The 19,666-nt window shown below is 39.6% G+C and overlaps 1 protein-coding gene across 1 annotated transcript in view; it reads left to right on the forward strand.

Moving 5' to 3' along the window:
- Nucleotides 1-217: 217 nt before the first annotated feature.
- CDH4 (cadherin 4) overlaps nt 218-19,666 on the forward strand; it is a gene marked incomplete at its 5' end in the record, with an annotated part of 288,665 nt that continues 269,216 nt past the window's right edge. Inside the window, one exon of the mRNA XM_088153879.1 lies at nt 218-340. Coding sequence (XP_088010005.1) covers nt 218-340 — 123 coding nt within the window. The remainder of the gene's footprint in view (nt 341-19,666) is intronic.

Here is a 19,666-nt window from a genome sequence, read left to right on the forward strand (position 1 = left end):
CCCATAACCAATGGAAAGAAAACAAAGAGCTAATATGGATCTCTGCTCCTCTTCTCTCCTCTAATGTCAAAATGTAGGTTGTAAATTCTCACAGGAGGGACCAATCTTTTTTTTTTTCCTGCCTATGCTCCTCTGTTCAGAATTTTGCACACTGATCGCTTAATAATCATACTGATAACACTAATGATGCTAATAGCAACAGCATTATTAATCATCATCTCTTCTGCCTCCCTTTCCAGTGAAATTTAGCGGCTGCTCGGAGAGCAAGGGAACTCAGTACGAAACTGACAACTTGGACTTCAAGGTGAGGAGTGACGGAACTATCTACGCCACCAAACAGGTGCAAATACCTTTGGAGCAGACAAAAGTTATGGTGATGGCATGGGAGCACCAGGCTCTAGAAAGATGGGACACTATGGTCAGGTTACTGGTGGGAGAGAAATCACAACACAAGGGATACAAGGTAAAAAAAATCATGATTCTAGAAAAGCCAATCAGACATTGGGTAGAGCAGTGTTTCTCAACCTCAGCAACTTTAAGATGTGTAGACTTCAACTCCCAGAATTCCCCACCCAGCCATGATCTTAAAGTTGTTGAGGTTGAGAAACACTGCCGTAGACAAAGGCTTCGAATCAATGTTCTTCTTTGTGCCACCTCCATAAGCTAGAAGCCAGAAGAGTCAGTGCATGTATATACTATAAGATTTTGTGCAGATTGTATCTTAATGCTAACAGTTTATTAAGCAATATTGGGGGGGGGGTCATGTTTCACACTGCAGCACAGAAGGGTTTCAAGAAATCACTTCCATGAAAAGCAGGATTTGCAACAAACCCAGTAATTCCAAAATGGCATCATGCAAATGCTGCTATTACATACTTGCACCTCAATGTCTGTTGTAAGTTGCAGCATTTGTGTGATGATGTTGTTGTCATGCATGTGTTGTGTTTTGTCCCTCTCCCTAGTGGATGACCATGTCTCCATGATTACCTCTTTGGAAATCCTTATGGACACTTTAAGCACACAGAAATGGTGAGAGGAATCCAAATGCTGAACTGCTCCCTCTACCACAGTCTCTCCACCTTGACAACTTTAAGATGTGTGGACTTCAAATCCCAGAATTCCCCAGCCAGCATGGCTGACTGGGAAATTCTGCGAGTTGAAGTCCTCACATCTTAAAGTTGTCAAGGTTGAGAACCACTTGCTCTACCAGCTTCCCTGAGCTGACAAAATAATAATAAAATGTTGAAGCATTCAACCATGCTGAAATGGTACAGTTTTGAATCCATCAAGAATATTGTCCTATCAGTACACTGAAGGCACAGAGAAGACATTTTGATGACAATCTCAGAATAATGCAACTTTTATTCCCCCCCACCCCCGAACCCACTAGATTTCAAAAATAAGCATTTCTTGTAGAGTCCTTGGGGTTCTCTGAGCCTGGTTATTTTCTTGCAGATGTTTCATTGCCCAACTAGGTAACATCTAGTCGGCCTCTTGGATTTTTTCTCTTCCTTCCATTTTGTGTAAATGTATATTTCTTTTTTATAAATTTTAATTATGTATTTATTTGTTTTAATTTGATGTAAACCACCCAGAGTCCCCCATTGGGGGGAGATGGGCAGGGATAAGTCGAACGAATGAATGAATGAATGAATGAATGAATGAATGAATGAATGAATGAATGAATGAATGACTTCAGTGCTAGAATGGAGTGGGGTTTGCTCTCTATTTATATACAGTAGTTTGCCCTGTCAGTGTTGGAGGGGGTGTTGTTTTTTTCTTGGTAGTTCCTAGATTAGAGTGTTCTTTTCTGTTTGTTTGTCTGAGTTGGTAGTTCCTTGATTATTGTTTACTGCTTGTCTGGTGTTAATCCTGGTGTTAATCCCTGCATATCTGGGTATTGATTGCTGGCGAGGAGGTGTTCTGGTCTTTTTGTTTCCTTTTTACTGTCTCTTTTGAATGGTGTGTAAATGTTGTTTATCTCTATGTGCCTGTTGATGGCTGACTTGTCGGAATACCAAGCTTCCAGGAATTCCCTCATGTTTTTGAATTTAGCTTGGTCTAAGATGCTGACAGTTTCCCAGTTGAAACTATGGTTGAGTCTGTCCATGTGTTGTGAGATTAAAGAGTTTTCATTGTGAGTTCTGACTGCCAGTTGGTGTTCATGGATGTGCTCTGCTAGCCTTTTGCCTGTCTGTCCTACATAGTGGCTATTACAGTGGGCTACTGGGTTTTTTGGTTTTCTTAAGATGTTTTGGAGGGCTTTAGTTGGTTTGTGTGCTACAGAGATGCTATGTGATTGTCATAGTCTGTTGGTAGTTTCTGAGACTTTTCTGATGTATGGCTAGGTTACCCTTTTCACAGCTTATGTTGGTTGTGCTATAGTGGGTTGAGTGGTCAGGCACTTTTTGATAAAGTTGTGTGGGTATTATGTTGGCATTCTGAAGGGCCATAAAGATCTGGGTGTTCTCCCAGGCCTTGCATTAGGGTGGTTGGTGTCCCTTTGTTGGACATCAGTTGCTGTTAGGATGTTCTGGAGTTTGCCATTTTGTTCTTCATTCTTTTTCTTTGTCTGAATCTGGTTCTGTTGTTTGTTTATTTCTGTTATATATTTTTATATTGCTTGGTGTATTGTGAGCCACCCAGAGTCATTTGGAATTAGACGGCATCCAGTCCAATCAATAAATATAAATAAATGTGGCAGGTTTTTTTCTAAACTGGCACTGAAATGGGCAATTGTGAGGAATTGTGAGTCATTTGTGAATCTTTTCCTGACATGAATTCTGCTCTCCCTTTGCAGGCTTTCAAGTTAATGCTTAAGGGGAGAATTGACTTTTGAGATAGCTCCTCTGTATTCTCAAATTAGAATGAATTTTGCTAATTTTTGCTAAATTGTGTAGGGGGATTTTCACACCCTATTTTTCTGTTGAGGAGCTGTGTTGGTAGTTGGGGCCTTCAGATGGACAGAAGAACAAGCTAGATTCCATTCTGTGCCTAGTTGTTTTTCAAGGCCAGGCTGAATCGTGTGCAACAGGAGAAAAATCTAATGCAGAGGTTTCATTTATAGTAAATTTATTCCATTATGGCCTAGGGATATTTGTTATAAAAGAAAAGACCTAGGTTATTTATCTAAATATTTATTATCCAGGGATGGAGAACCAAAAGTCTGAACCCTTTGAGCAAGAAGCACATTTGGAATGTTTAAAATATTGTGAACATGTGGCACACTCACAAAGTAGTTTCTAAGGAAGACTTGCCTACTTAAAAAATGGCTGCCATCTCCCAGAAGGCAGCCTGGCACACTGAAGATGTTACCTAGACAGGTAATGAAATGTCTGCAAGAAAACAGCCAAGCTCAGAGAACCCCAAGGACTCCACACTTCAACCCTGAGCTACATATATTCTCTTCTGTTGGCAAACTAACTTCCAGGATGTGTCCTCCTAGTATGACTTTAGGGCCAAAGTCACCCTTTGCTTTGTTGCCTGCCAGTTTATTTCTTTGTAATTAAAAGAATTTGTTTAAAAATAGGGGCAGGAAGTCTTGTGGGCAGAGCCAGCATGATATAGTGGTTACAGTGCTAGATTAGGCAGTTCTAGCGTCCCCACAGCTATGGGAAATTCTCAGGGGACTCTGGGCCAGTCCTTCTCTCTCCCAGCCCAAGAGCCAGCATGGCACAGTGATGAAGCTGACAATGTAGTAGCTACTCTGTAGTAGCTATGTTCTGTGTTTGATTTCCAGCAGGGCATAGCGGTGAAGATATTGTACTAGAAGTGAGGAGACTCATTGAAGGAGTACCCTTCATAGTATCAAGTGGATGTTGAACTTTTAAATAATACAGCTCCCTTTGTTTTAAGTTCTGTATTTTTTCAAGTGGTACAAGTTTCTTTTGCTGCATTTATGCTAAATGAATTGTATAGCTTCCTACCTTGTTTTGCATTCCAGTTGTATGTATGTATGTATGTATGTATGTATGTATGTATGTATGTATGTATTGCAAGCCTTCCAAAGAGCTGGGTGCTGTCAGTGAAGTGAGATGGCTTCAGAAGTTGTTAATGAATAAAATTAATAATGTTAAATTAGCATATGCTAAGGCACAGATTGAAGAAATGGAGTACCTTATCTGGAGAAGAGAACATTTGATTGCACAGTTCAAATGACCAAGATTTATTCATAGCAAAAAGACAAGTACTTCTCTTTTTCTGTTGCCCCAGAGGCCACTCCTGGACCTCATGCAGCTTTCCCAAATCTGGTGCCCTTTGGATGTTGGGATTAGTTCCTGCCTACAGGACCCACAAATTTGGAAGATGTTTACATAGAGAAGATTGATCTAATAAGGTTAAGTTACAACTGAGTTGATTTTAGTGGAACGTAAGAAAAAAAGAAGGTCTTGTTTATCAGAGCAATGGGACTACTGCCTTGGAGAATGGAGGTCTTTTCTTCAAAGCAGCAGCTAGTCAGTTATCAACCAGAGGTTCTCTGGACCTAGAATGCATGTAATAGACAGGGGTTAGTTAGATACAAATGAATAAATTTGATTCTATTCTGTTATTATTCTCTTCAGTTGGGCATAATGGCTTTGGGGCCAAATATAGCTTTGAAATTACAGAGTAACCAGGGACACATTTAACTGAAGAATTCATTTTTGGTACAAGAACTAAGCTCATAGTCTTTCATCTATAAATCTGCTCCTAGTTTGCCTCCCTGCACTCCAAATATTCTTCATTGTAGTGGCCTAATTTGGAGTGCAGTATATAGGATTATAATTAGGAGTCAGCAGCCTTTTCTAATACAAGGAAAATAGCCCCAAAGTCATCCAGGAGATCCCAATCTACCTGCTGCCCATATCTGGATGGTTCATCCAGAGACCTTTCCAGATTCTTCATAATTGTATGGATCCCTCCAATTTAATGTGATTCATTAGTTTCAGTTTCAACCCTTGCAATGATTTTTTTTATTCTTGAGGGCCTGGTAGAAACAGAATAGACAGATGTAGGGTCTTTTTCCACTTGCATTTTTTCATAGAACAAACACTGCCTGGCAGTGTCCGCATGACGTTGTCTTGAAGTCATCTTCAGCCCGTGTGCGAGACAGCCATAAGTTGTCATTAACTGTCTCAATGTTAAAGCAGGGCTTTCCTCTTAAGCCAGCAATAATGATCTGATACTCATTGCTGGCACTGTTGGTAGCAGTGTAATAAGGTGACTCATGCCTATTGGTTACTCTTAGACACCCTCTTCTGACCCCCATTCTTTTTTTTTTTCCCCTGGGGAAAGAGTGGGGTGCAGTTGCCAATTGCTGCTGTATCAGGCAGATCACTGTAGTTTGCTCAACCAGTGATCAATAGCTAAGGGAGCAGTGTAGTAAAGCAGATTCCTCTCTCTTGAAACCTTCCTGGTTTGAAAAAATCTTGAACATGTGGTCAGACTGGTTAAACAGGTGATCAGTGCAAGGTAAAACAGGAGAGCTGGCTCTCTTGAAACTGAAAGAAGAGCCACCACCTCTTTTACCCTGCTAATCAGGGTAATTGCTACCCAGAGTCATTGGTTTGAGATGGGCAGCTAAACAAATCAAATCAATAAATCAATACATAAATAGTTCAGTAGACTTCTGAGTGTACTGACCACTCAGTTTAGCACTCTTTCAAGCTCTGCTGTCGAATACAACTGAGCAATGGATGAGTGGGGTTGGGAGGAGGAGATGATGGACCCACCGGTCCATTGATGATGTTCCATAAGGTGTTGAAAACCTGGCTATTTCCCCAGGCCTTGAGACAGGATGGCGGGTGAGCCCCTGTAAGTTTTTGTTTGGTACTTTTTATTTGTTTTATTTGGTCTTTCTGGATGCATATCGTCTATTTGTTTTTCATTGTTCTGCCTTTTTATTGTGTAAAGTGCCCAGAGGCATCTGGAGCTGGGCATTCTTTTAATCAATCTCTATAAAAATAAAACAAATAAAATGCCTAATAAAGTGAGAGCATGTGTCCTGCTTTGGGGGGAAACTCCCATATCCTGCTAATCAGCGGTCTGGCTGACTAGTGGGACATGGGAGTTCCCCAATAAAAATGTTTTGACAACATTTTTAGTGCTCTTTGGAAAGATAGCTTTTGTAAGAGCACTAAACACATATTCACAATAAGCCCCTTGGACGGCTAATCTGTAAATGCTGGGAAGAGGTGGATTTGAAAGTGCTGAGTTCTCCCACTTTATTGGACATCCCACACACACCCACACACATACACACCAGCTTATTGATCAGCAAGCTTGGGGAGGTGCCTCTTTTCGATAGATGGCTAAAGCTTTGGGTCTTGCCAGCTGTAAGACAATCTGCCAGTCACAACATGTGGTCATTGTTGGATGGTTGGATATTCAGAAAGGGGTCGGGCATCAAAACCAGAGGGCTTAACTGATGGCTTTGCTTAGCAGACTCTACGCACCCGAAATCAAGACATTATCTCCAGCAGCAAGCCAGAACAGATATGATTGAAGCAGGAGAAGCGTTGGCAGATGGAGCATCATATTTTATGCCAGTATCATTTTCTACTAGCTCAAGAGTGGGTAGATAGCCTTTGAACTAAGCATAAGGAAACGTCCCTTGTTTGACATAGTGCGAAGGATAGTTATAGGAGGTGACTTGGTGATAAATTATTTTCAATCAAAGTGTAGGAGTGGATTGTTTTATGTCAGTGCAGCCACATTAAATTAACACCTCATTTGGGGATAATGTATTCCAATGAGAGTACTATGACTATGGTTGTTCACTTCTGGGTATCTGTAAAAGCACCGGCTGCCATGTTATCATGGCCCTCTGCTTTTACTTGAAACTGGATGATGGAGATTCAGAACAGATAAAGATAAGTGTATCTTCTCACAGGACATATGTAAACTATGGAATTTCCTACAAAAGCATATGGTGATGGCTGGAAAGCCAGAGAATTTTATTGTAAAGGTGAATTAGACAGTTCAAGGAATTTAAGTCTACTAATCATGGAAAACACAGTTGCATGCCAACTTGATCACATTGTATGTTTCAATGAGTTACTAAGTGAATAGAGGCTGACATAATCTCTACATCAAGGACAGTTAAACACAACATCTTTCTGCAAAGTTGAATGCATATTTTATGTGCGCTGGTTTGCAGATTCACAATAAGAAAATGGTGAATATGGCAGGTGCAGAAGTTTGGACACCCTTCCAGTGAGAACTTTGTAACGCTTCCTCTGGCAGAAATAAGAGCTTTCAAACATTTCCTGTAAACAGTTAAGATTCTTTCTGTTCTTGTTTCTGGGACTTGTCCCTACTCTTCCTTGCAGAACTCTTCTAGTTCAGGAATATTCTTAGCTCTCCTGGCATGTACTATATGTTTGAGATCTCACTGCATATTTTCAATAATATTAAAGTCCAAGACTTATCTTTCTTTCTTGGAAGTACTTCAGAGTTGATTTAGAGATAAATCCAACCTGTTTTGAGCTTCAGTTTTGTCACTGTGGAACATTAGCTTTTGGATATGTTGCTCTTTAATTGAATCCATTCTTCCTTTGACCTGCACAATATTTCCTGTCCCACCAGCAGCCACACAATCCCAGAGCATAACGCAACTAATCCCATGCTTAAAGGTTGGCAAATCCATCACCATTTTTTTCCTCCAAATATATATATTTTCATGTTTCCCCTCCCAAAAACACCAACTAGAAAAAAGATCATTAAATGTGACTGTTTTGCTCAAGTCTGACACTGGATCTTAGCTACCTTTACTTTGCTTTTTTTTCTGATATAGTGTGACAACAATACATACTCCAGGGAGGCAACCCATTTAATAGGAGGTATCTCTAACCTCCTTATGGGTATTGTGATATATCTATTACTTAGAGAACATTGGACTCTCTCTCTGATGCTGGCGAATTGAATGGTAAGGCCAAGCTGTCTGTAGGAAAGGGAATGCTATTGTGAATTCATTCATACTTGCATCCCCAAATGTGGCCATCCTAGGAGACTGAGGTGGGAGCCTCTTGGGCTAGGCAGGTAGAGAAGCCTGACACAATAACTAGCTTAAATTAAAAAAAAAAAATAGCAGACCATTTCTGTAGTCTGTTAAACAAGGCAAAACATTCAGATACATGACCATTATACCAGAGCACTGCACAACTGTGGTTGAACATCTGGAACATCACCCAGTGCTAGTGTCCTGTGTCAATCATAACTGAGGACAGCAGAGCATCTCTGCTAACAGGATTCTTGTCAAGTCGTAATGGCAGAAAACATGAGATTGTTTACAAAATGGGAGACTAATAAAATGATTATATCCTTAGAATATCCATAGTATGATCCATACATTAGCTATGGATGAGAGACTTGATCAAGTACCATCTGAAGAGCAACAGGACCTATATCTCCATTGACCATAAGTGAGAAGGAGCAGAAAACAGAACATAGTTTGGAACTTCTGGTTGGAGACTAATCACATCTGGACAATATTAAATAGGTAAAGCTACTGTAAACTTATTTCATCTAAATTTTAGAGGTTAAAGACTGTAGGTGGGTAGAAAGAGAGTTGCAGGTAACCCATTAAGGCAGGAAGATTATGTTGTAATATGACCTTGAATTGATGTATCCTATATCTTGATGTCCTATATCTCATGTATCTGAACCTGTTTTGCTTCTGTATGGCAAATCTTGCTCTTGTGAGCTACTTAAGATTTTCCCCAGTCCTTACAAGAGGAATACAGACTACTGTGTCTTTCAATTTTAGAAAATATTTTATTGGGATTTTGTGTCATATTAATACAAACTGAACTCTGGTTCAAGGTGGAGAGAACTGTGGCTTTTTAAAATTCATATCACTTCTTCCTTAAAAGCCTTATTAGTGGATAGTTGGAGGGTGGGAAAATACAGAGGAAAACAAGACTAATGACAAGGTCATGGACTGTATTATTGTATGTCATCAATGTGGGAGTCTGAACTTCTGCTGTATTTAAAGCTTCCTGCATTTATGAGCAAAACAAGAGTTTGTTTGCAAAAGAAATGAAGCAGGTTTACAGGTTCATTTAAAGGATATGAAAGCAGAATTAAAACCCTACATTACCAAGTCAAAATTCCATTGCTTTTCAAGTTCTGACCCCTGTGTATCTTGCCAAGGAAATAGATCTACTCTATTTTTTTTCAGCAGTCAGAGATAAAACGAAAGTAAATGTATGCTCAACAGCCATTGCGAGGTGGGCACTGATTTTTCTACCAACCTTAAATGTATTAATAATCATTTATGCACATCTTTCTTATATATTTAGATAATATTTTTTTAAAAAAACCCTTTCCCCCTTCTGTTTTCTTCTCATCTTTATTTATTGATCAGATTTTTATAGCCCAGAGTCTGCCTGGATTCCTGGTGGTTTACAACAAAATATATAATAATTCCATAAAAATTAAAACTTCCCCAGCAAAATGCATATTAAATTAGGTTAAGGATGGAGCAAAATAGTCACCAAAAATAGTTTTACCCATATTATTCCCCAAATACTTTCCAGTATATTTGGTCTTCACCACCTTCTGGAAAGACACTAAAGAGGGGACCAATCTAGCTTCCCTCAAGCTAGGTCTTCTTCAAATGTTTGCAAATGTTATGATGATAAAACTGAGATTTTCTTTCTTCTTCTCTCTTTCTGTTGTCCAAGACTATGTAGGTGCTGAATTCTTGTTTGGATTCAGTACTAAGCTGGTTGAGGGCCAATAAACTGATGATGAATCTTTACAATATAGAGGAATGGTGGAGAAATGGTTCATAGATCCTATGTCTGAGGATGGATGTACAGTGACTTCTGGATAAAGTGCCATGTACTGGATACAGGTAGTCTTCACTTATCGACCATTCACTCAGTGACCATCCAAAGTTACGACGGTGCTGAACAAGGACTTATGATTGATCTTTGAAGTTGCAGCCATTGCAACGTCTCCACAGTCACATGATTGTGATTCAGGTGCAATTACAATGGTTACAGCGTCCCGCAGTCACGTGATTGCCATTTGTGACCTCCACTGCCAGCTTCTAACAAGCAAAGTCAGTAGGGAAGCTGATAGGAAGTCACAAGTCTCAGTCATGTCACAACATGCTTAATGACTGTGTGGGATTAGCTTAATGGCCACAACTGGAACTGCCAGAAAGCCCATCATAAGTCGGCACGGTCACCTGATTTTTCACTTTATCACTGTGTCACTTAGTGACAGAGTTCTGGTCCCAATTATAGTCATTAACTGAGGACTACCTGTAGTTAATCACATTTTCTGAATGACAACTGGAGGCTGAGCGCATCTCGCACAAGCCTAACTATGGCACTCATAGGCTATGGTCAAAAAACATGCTTAACTAGTGTGGTGGATTAGTTGAGGTGCTAGACTACTAATGAGATGACCCAAGTTCAAATTTCCAATTGACCACAGAGCTCATTGGGTGACTGAGCAAGTCATACTTTTTCCTCCCAGGTTATCACACAGGATTGTTGGGTTTCAAATGTAGGGGAAAATGTCTACATCTAGTCTCAAGGTAAAGTATTATGAGAAGGAATAAAAATCTTGAGATTGCTGGTCCACAGTGCAGCCACACAATATCTTGTCATAGTCTTCCCCATTTTGACATGTACTGTATGAATTACAGCAGTGTTGTCTAAACTTGGGCACTTTAAGATGAGTGGACTTCAACTCCCAGAATTCCCCAGCCAGCCATGCTGGCTGGGGAATTCTGGGAGTTGAAGTCCACTCATCTTAAAGTGCCCAAGTTTGGACAACACTGAATTACAGAAATGATTTCCAAATGTCCAATTCTATAAATGCAGTAGCATGTGTGTATTTGATACAAAACACAGCATCTTTTGTCTTTTTTCCCTCAAATAGTTGTCAGATGACTTGTCCAGTGTCTGGACTAGAATGGCAAGCTCTGTATCAGCCTTCCTCAGAGACTTCTACTCCATCCTTCGCAATTGGCATGGCCACTACACACACACACATACATATCCTGAGCAGGAAGGGCTAGAAAGAGTCTGTCTGTCTCTGCTGAACCTTGCTCAAACAATGAGGTTTGCCAGAGAGATTGTGTATTCTTTGACCTTGGTTTGTTTTAGCTCTGATGCCTGGTTAGTTCTCAGTCATGCTGCCTGATTTGCCCTTTGTTCCTTCCAAATGGAAGTTGGGCCATCTTCAGTCATGGATGATTTAATCTGGATTCCTGCAGGGCTGAAATAAGTGGTATAAATAGCCTCTTCCACTTCTATGATTCTATGATCCTGATGGTTGCTTCTTCTCCCCTGGCTCTGTTTCAGTGGTCATAATCATCTAAAACCATTTCCCTTTGCCCTGACTGTCCCAGACTGCTTGCTATGGCCTTTCTCCTAGACATGGGGATTGAGTTTATACAAAATGCTTAACCTAAACAAAACCTAGTTGTTGTGTTCGCATAACACGTGAAGCCTGAGCAGAGAAAGAACATCATGGATTAAGATAATAGGCTGGTTCATACAACATGCCAAGATAGTGGCTGGGTTTCCATAGAATGCTGAACCTCAAAACTCTCCAATCCCATTTTATCCTAGATTAGAACATTGTGTGAACCCACACAACTGATGGAAAATTTAAAATGGAAGATAATACAGAAAATTATTTGCCTCACAGTGGCATTCTCAAACCTGGCACCGACTCTATTTTGAATAAATCTTAAATGATCAACAACTTATTTTTTCACACTTCACAGCCCCATAGAGTAATCCTCTTCTCAGCCCACCCATCACCATCCAGATGATGTTTTGAAACTAAGAATTTCAAGGCTGATTTTTTCCCTTTTTTCAGTTGCTCACTCTTGCAAGAAACCTGATAGCAATTCAATTAGAAAATGCAAATCAGGTCACAGATTTACCACCTGAGTGCTGAATTACCCCCAAGAAAATGGCATGATATTCTAGAATAATAGTAAATGCTTAAGATAAAAGTTTCCTTATACAACTGACTATTTTTACAGTTAAATGTGTTGGTGGGTCTTGTGGGCGTTGTTTGCAAAAAGAATGGAGGAGAAAAGCTTGTTTTATAAAGAATTATTTGAGATTCTAGTTCTCATCAGCATTTTTTAAAAATTAGACTTCAGTAAAACTGCATTTCTGGAAAAAAGAAGAGAAGGAGAGCCCCTTTTTAAAAAAAAAATAGAATTTTGTTTGTAAACATTTCTTTCTCAATACATATTTCTCTCTCAATAAAATGTGCATTTATCAACTTAATCATAAGAAAAGAAGAATACTACAATCATACATGCATACTAAAATAGGTAATTCCTGCTTCTAGTAGCTACGTCCTCTGGAATGTAGCCTCAATTCACTTCTAAGTGAAATTGGTTGTATGCTGTGTTTATGAGAGTGAGTAAAAGAGAGAGAAATGCAGAATCTTTCATCAACTGAAGCCTTATTCAGTCTCTCATTTTTCCAAACTCATTTTCTCCCATCTGTATGTCACTCTGAGATTAAGAACAGCAGCAAAAATCACCACCCGAAAATCCATGCATATTTTCCAGAGCAAGTCTCATCATCTGTACTCCTTTTCTCCCCTAATAAATGCATTTTGCAAGCCATATTTCTTAACGTAATGCACGGTGGTAAGTTATTTTCACTACTGGATACAGTTTTGTGAGCACATTTCCCGAGTAATGCATTTGTTGTTGTCTAAAAAACTGCACTGCAACATTCAGAAAGGCATGACTAGAGGTAATATGGAGTTCTGGATGCTGTAAATATCAGTTAGATAGGTGTGCAGTTAGATAGGTGTGCAGTTAGATAGGTGTGCAGTTAGATAGGTGTGCAGTTAGATAGGTGTGCAAACCAAACACATTTTTTAAAAAGACTCTTGTCTATGAAAGGTTTACTGTTTAGATCCTTGCATGGAAACACCATTGAATAGGAGCTACAGTTCCTGTAAATTTTGAATGGTATTTGCATTAAAAATAATCTCCAAATGTTCACAGATTGCTGGAATTAAGTTTTGTTATTAGTCGTGGACGTCTTGTTTCTGCTCCACCATGATGTGCTATCACACAGAACTGAGTTTTGTTTCTGTATCTGTGAAATACTCTCCCTAAAGGAATCTATATGGCCTCTTCTGTTTTGCTTTGTGTTTTCTTTATTTGTTTTCTGAGTGTGTAGCGAGCCTCTGCCTCTGCCTCTGCCTCTGCCTCTGCCTCTGCCTCTGCCTCTGCCTCTGCCTCTGCCTCTGCCTCTGCCTCTGTTGTTGTTGTTGTTGTTGTTGTTGTTGTTGTTATTATTATTATTTCAAACTCAACTAAATGTTGAAAGGAAAAACGTACAGGTGGGTCTATCTGTCTGTCATCAATATGATCACTCTGAAAACTGAACCGAATGAGATGTGGGGGAAGAAACTAGGAAAAGGAAGATCAATGGGCCAGTTAAGGTGGGGTCTGTAGAGAATTCCCATCCAGTTCCCCTAGTGCAGGGGTTCCTCAACTTTTTGCCATCACACCTCCCTTTAGTGTAATTGTAATGTGCACACCTCCTCTAAAAATCCAAATGTCAGAATGAACACAAATGAACAATGAAAGCAATACAACGAAACCTTGGGAGGGGTGGATTTATTGTAACGATGTGACTAAAAGGTTCTTTGCACCTTCCCTGGATTCTGTCTGCACTTCCCCAAGGGAGGTACCTCTCACAGTATGAGAAACCCTGTCCTAGTACCTTCCTATGGGAGAGGCAGTTGGTAGAAGGTGAAATATTGGTGAGTCTGCCATTCTAAGACCCTTCCTTTCTTTCTTGGTCCTATGGCCCAGATCACCCCATCTTCTCAGTGCACACATTTACCCAAACATACACTTGCAACACAAGAGAGTAAAAGCAATACATGAACATGCAGACCCGCCACACATTTCTTTTTTACACAGAAGAAAATGCAGATGTCTCCTATGGGCACTGTTGAAAACGGGGGCGGAAGGAATTCAAGAAGCCATGTTCTTCAGGCTTCCCCTGTTTTGTTTGATCTATCTGTCTATTTAATTATAGAAAAACTATTGTTTTTGTTGCTCCGATTTCGAAAGAAAGCCAACCTGGAAAGCTTGCTTTCTCTGGAAGGCAAGATATAAGCTTATTTAAATAAACTGCACAATCTGTTCACTCCAATTTTTGCAAAACACAGTCTTTACTTTAGAGAAGGTGCCAATGATGGGCACACTTTCTACCAGATGTATATGTGTCTCATTTTATACACATTACTGCTCATTTTGACAAACAAAACACCAGACCAACAATCATTCTTTCTCTCTCTCTGAAGCCTATGAATTTTAAGGTTCTGTGTGATTTGGAAAAAAGTGCTTTGGGACTCACATGAAAACAAGCATATCACCACTCTCTGTTCTTCATTAAAGCAGCCTCAATTGTGCAGTTGTGGCTGTTATCTTGTCTTGTTTGATATACACACACAGACGCACCCCATGGGGAAAAATACAGCTGTTTTAAGGAGTCAGCTGCTTAAAGCATCTGCAACTTTATTTTGAGTCTCATGTGGACACAGAAAAAGTTGGAATGCTTTAATGAAGTGTAGAGAGGTTCTGCATTTATGTGAGATCCAAAATATGTCTTCCAAAACATTTTTGAAGTCTCCACAACCCTCAAGAGTATACATATCTTCATACCCTCTTTATGAAACAATGCTACCTAGCGGGACCCAGGAAGCATTCCATGTGACTTGCAGTTTGTGACCTAGCAAAGTAGCATAAGAAGAAAAAATACTGTCGATCATATCTGTCATCTGATTAAGCCACCTTTGCAATCCATTCTGTACCTCTCCTGTATGTGCTTGGAACTAAGAATGGGCAGCATCCCATTCTGTTTACATTCTGCAACGTTTTCTGGAATAAATACATTTCCATGCAGTTTGAATGCAAGTTTCTGTAATGCATGCGTTTTCTTTCATTGGAAAACCTGGCTGCAAAATCTGGTGGAAAAGATGAACCCTGAAAGAAAACGTATTTCTAATCATGCATTCATTCAGAAATGATAGATTAGCTTAGTACATATTTAAATGTGAACCAAATAAATGTTGCCCCACCCTTGGTTGGACCTGTGCCATTCTTATCTCAGTAGCAGTTAGTGAAACCTTATATTCAGAAGAAGGTTTGCAAATCAATGGTGAAAGTGAAGGTCTCCAAGTTCTTCTCTGTAACTGTTCTGACAAGATATTTCATCACTGCCAGCACTGAGCAAGTGACAGCATTTGTAACAAAACAATAGGAAACTCTAGCCTTTTAACCATACTTTTGACATTTAGAAACTTTTTTAATGGGATTCAGACTGACTCCTTTTTTAATGTGGTTTTGATGGTGCTTATCACTCACTGCACGCCATACTAACTGCAGTTTTTAAGGTCATATTGGAATTCTCCCAGATACTGCCAGGAAATCTATCAATGGCAAATGTCAAAAAGGGGAGAAGAGGTTATGTATAGTTAACAAAATAGATAACCAAACCCCTAACTGCATCAATACTAATCTTAGAATTTTAATGAACTTGTATATTGATTGTTAACCTGACACATTATTTGAAGGAGCATCAGTATCCATTATTAACTTCACACAAGCTTGGCTGATGTGCCTTTGTGTGACTATGCATTTTGTCCACGTATATTGAGTTTATATCCCATAGTTTTGCAGAGAGCTCAAGCCAACATACCCTGGGGGGAGGGGGGTTTAATATTACCTCTACCATAGCAATCTGCATGTGACTGCCCCAAAGTCACCCACCATGCTCCAACATCATATGAGACTGGAACCTGTCTTAGTCTGTGTCTTCTGTTTTAACCATTTCATAACTTCTGTTCTCTACAGTACCCTAACCCTTTTCTCTGATCATTCTCTTCTTTTTTATCTTATTCGTCTAGCTTGCAAGAGATCTTCAGACAATTGGTTCATTAATCTGCCAGTGGCCAATATAATTTGAGGTGTAGTCCATCCAGAGTTAAACATTGTTGAAGGTGCAAGCCTAAATTCACTTATTTAGAAATAAGCCCATTGATTTTCCTTTTAAAAAATTCCCCATACCTGTTGTAGTTGTTGTTTTTAACTGGTTCTCATTATGTTTTGGTGACAATTAAGGATTTGTTTAAAAGAAGAATAGAATTTTGGAGACATACTCCTGGGTGGAGTGTGGCATTTTTCCATTTATTTTTTTATTTTATTTAATCAATCGTATATATTTTTAGCAGGCTTATAAGCTTCCCCAGTCAAAGCCAATTCTGTGCAGTGTGCAATTCCCTATCTTTATACATTAACAAGATTAAACATAGAACAAATCAATAGAAAAGAGAAAAAAAAATTCAGCAATGCAAAACAAACAAAAACCCTCACCAGGAATAACACATTCCCCAGGCCAACAATCAAAACCTAGTTCCTTATCAGAGGAGCAGAACTGTGTTGCAGAGCTTGTGGCTTGATGGAATTGCCATATTTTAACAGACTTTCTAAAGTTCAAGACGGAACTGGCCATTCTACAGTCCAGGGGTGTGGTGTTCCAGAGGATGAGGTCTTCAACTGAAAATTATGCTTCTGGAGCAGACAGTAGTCCTTGAGAGAAGCAACCTGATGCCAACCTACCCTACTCAATCTTATTGAGCAGACGGATGTTACTGGGAGAAAGGGTTCTTGTAGGTGTCCAGGAGTCATAAAGGTCTTTAAAGTTGACAACCAGCACTTTGAATTACACCCGGAAGCCAGATGACAGCCAGTACAATGTCTAAGTAGGAGTGTTACATGGGCATACTGAGACATACCCATAGCTACTCAAGCCACTGCATTCTGGACTAGTGATATCTTTCGTATCCTCTTTAATTTCTAAGTAGCCAAGAGAGGGGTGCATGTGTGTGGGTGTTCTTGTTTTCATCTCTTCAATGGGTTGCAGCTTTCCCATGCTTTCTTTAAATCTGAAAGGAGATTTTCCAGTCACAATGCTACTGTGACTACTAACACTGTGCTCTTGAAAATCTGAAAGAACATTTCTCCTGAAGGAATTCAAAGCAATCATTCAACCGATCTCTCCACCTACAGATCTGATGGAGAATTTTGAAAGTTCCTTTGTCCCTCTCTCTGTTCTCAAGAAGACATCTGTAGGCTTGCATGGTAATAAAACATGCTAATTTCAAATTTGTCTTCATTTTTCTACTAATCTTTGTGGAATCCCTCTGATGCTGCTTTAGATAAGAACATTGTTCCTACATGGCTGAAAATTGTCTACTCCAATGGACACCTGCAGGAGTCTTTCTATCCTTTGCTCTTTGTGATGTTGTAACTCAAAATGATAAGACCCAAATGGCTTAGGCAAAGGTTGTGTTTTCACACTGGGCCGTAGTTGAGTCACTACAAGTAGAAAATAATGCCATATTTAATAGTAGCATTAATCATTCTTTAAAATACATTTTAAGAGACTTCATTGCTACCCTGCCAAGTGCTAGTCTCACAAGCTGTCCATTCAAAACTAAATACTAAAATATTCTTTACCTCAAAAGAAAACTTCTCAGGTTATGCGACATAGATCTAATTTTATGTATTTATTTGTTTAAGTGACATACAGTATAGTGCCTTTAAGCATCCTCAGAGTAATTTACAGTTTTAAATAACTGTTTGCTACCTAGCAAATACAGTACAAATGGTGAAAGGGTTGGAGAAAAGGACATTCATGTATTATACCCATCAGTAATAATATAATGGGCTACAGAGATTTGCAAAACTTTCTCATCTTGAAATGTTTCAAGTACTTAAATGAGGTGCACGTGTTCTGAGAGTTTTGTTCCAGGGCTGAAGGAAAACAATTTTGTTTGGAGCTTGGAACAAAGCTGGACTATTAACACTCAGCATTGTCCTGGATGTCCCCATCATAGAAAATAACTTAAAACTTAAAACAAGCCATTTCAACCTCAGGCTTGAACTTTCTAAGCCCTAACAAAGGAAGGGAAAAAAATTAAGCTAAAAGAAAGAATATGTTCCCCTCATCTCCCCATCCAATGGAAGGAGATAGAAATGTACAATTTTCCAGGGGTGTCTGTAGGACAATTTGGTCCCTTAACGCTTACCAGGAAGGACTCTCAGGTAAAACTGCAATACTGGACACAACAGAGGAGGGGTGTCTGCAGGGGGTGGGGGTGGGGGGATGGTCAAAAAAACAAGATGGAGGTCAGAACTGTGTGTTCAAAGCTCTGCCCTTTGTGGCCACCATCTTGATTATTCATGGATTTGCCCCCTCTGCAGGCACCCTTATAAAATCCATTCAGAGGCCAGTCTGGGAACCCAGTCCTTTGACTGCTGGATGAAAAAATAAAATAAAAATGGAAGCCCCAAGAAAGCAGAGGTTGATCATCCATTACTTAAAATAAGTTTTTTGTGTATCGGCTTTGCAGACATGTGATTACATCGAGCTTTTTGCAATCTTGTGTCATCCCCCACCCTTTTTTTGCTGTAATGAGATCTCTGTGCTTCTCACTCAGCCTTTTCTCTGCTCATCAACCAAATCCCATGTGTTTTCCAAAACTGATTATTTTTCTTACTAATTTACTATAACATGAACTGTGTTTTGCAATCCTTCTGTTAACAGAAAAGACCCCTTGGGGGGGGGGGAATGTATTTCTTGCTTGATCAAGGGATTCTGTGTGCATGAGTGTGTTTGTGCGTGCATACACAGACCTTGGTGTTTGGAATGGTATCCTATCCTGTAAAATATTGGGAGGTAATTGTAGTTAATGAGTTTCAAATCAAATGCAGCATTATTGATTGCATTCAATTTTGATAAAGCTTGTTTGACTTCAGAGATGGCAGTGATTGGATAGTTTGATGTGGCCCTTAAAGTATCCTTTTAGAATTGAATTTCTGTTTGCTTCCAAAATTAAGATACTTTTTTAAAAGCAAAGAGGGCTGTGTGAGTGAGTGAGTGTGTGTGTGTATGTGTGTGTAAGAGAGAGAGAGAGAGAGAGAGAGAGACCCACTACATAGACCAGACCTGAAATCTACTCCACAGGAAGACCAGAACTACATTTTATTGAGATTGGCTATAATAACTTAATCTTGCAAATCTGGTTGTACTGTACCTCCTCCTCCTCCTTATACTTCACTGAGTTAGAGAAGTGTTTGCCTGAGTCACTTCTGAATGTTATCTCGTTGTCAAATTGAAAACCATTTTAGCCCCTTTTGCCTACGTAATGGTTCCTGCACATTTCCATCAAGCTCACCTTCCTTACTCTCTACAGTATGTGTGTGTATGTGTATGTGGGGGGGGGGGGGAAGAGAGAGAAGAGTCAGAACCAGACATCGTTGGAGCAGTATCTAAGGCAGGTGTGTCCACAGGTTGTCATCAAAAAAGGTGAGATGGTGGCCCTGACAGTGTGATCAAAGCTCTGCCTGTTTATGTGTACATCACTCATAGAAAAACAGGCAGAGTTTCAGCCACACTGTCATGGCCATCATCCTGACGTTTTTGACCACATCCCATGGACACCCCTGATAGAAGGGTGTGTATGTGTGCATGTGTGTGCATATAGTCCCAAGGCTATTAATTATCTTTGAAGTGGAAATGTGCTGTCCAATTCCCACTTGTCAATCAGCTAATACGTTTTATTCAAACACATTAACTTAGTGGCCCCATTGAAGCACCAAGCT

This window comes from Python bivittatus, unplaced genomic scaffold, assembly GCF_059951505.1.
Source record: "Python bivittatus isolate LINGU-HERP-01145 unplaced genomic scaffold, Pbiv_v1 ctg000700_np1212, whole genome shotgun sequence".
NCBI classification, from domain to species: Eukaryota; Metazoa; Chordata; class Lepidosauria; order Squamata; family Pythonidae; genus Python; species Python bivittatus.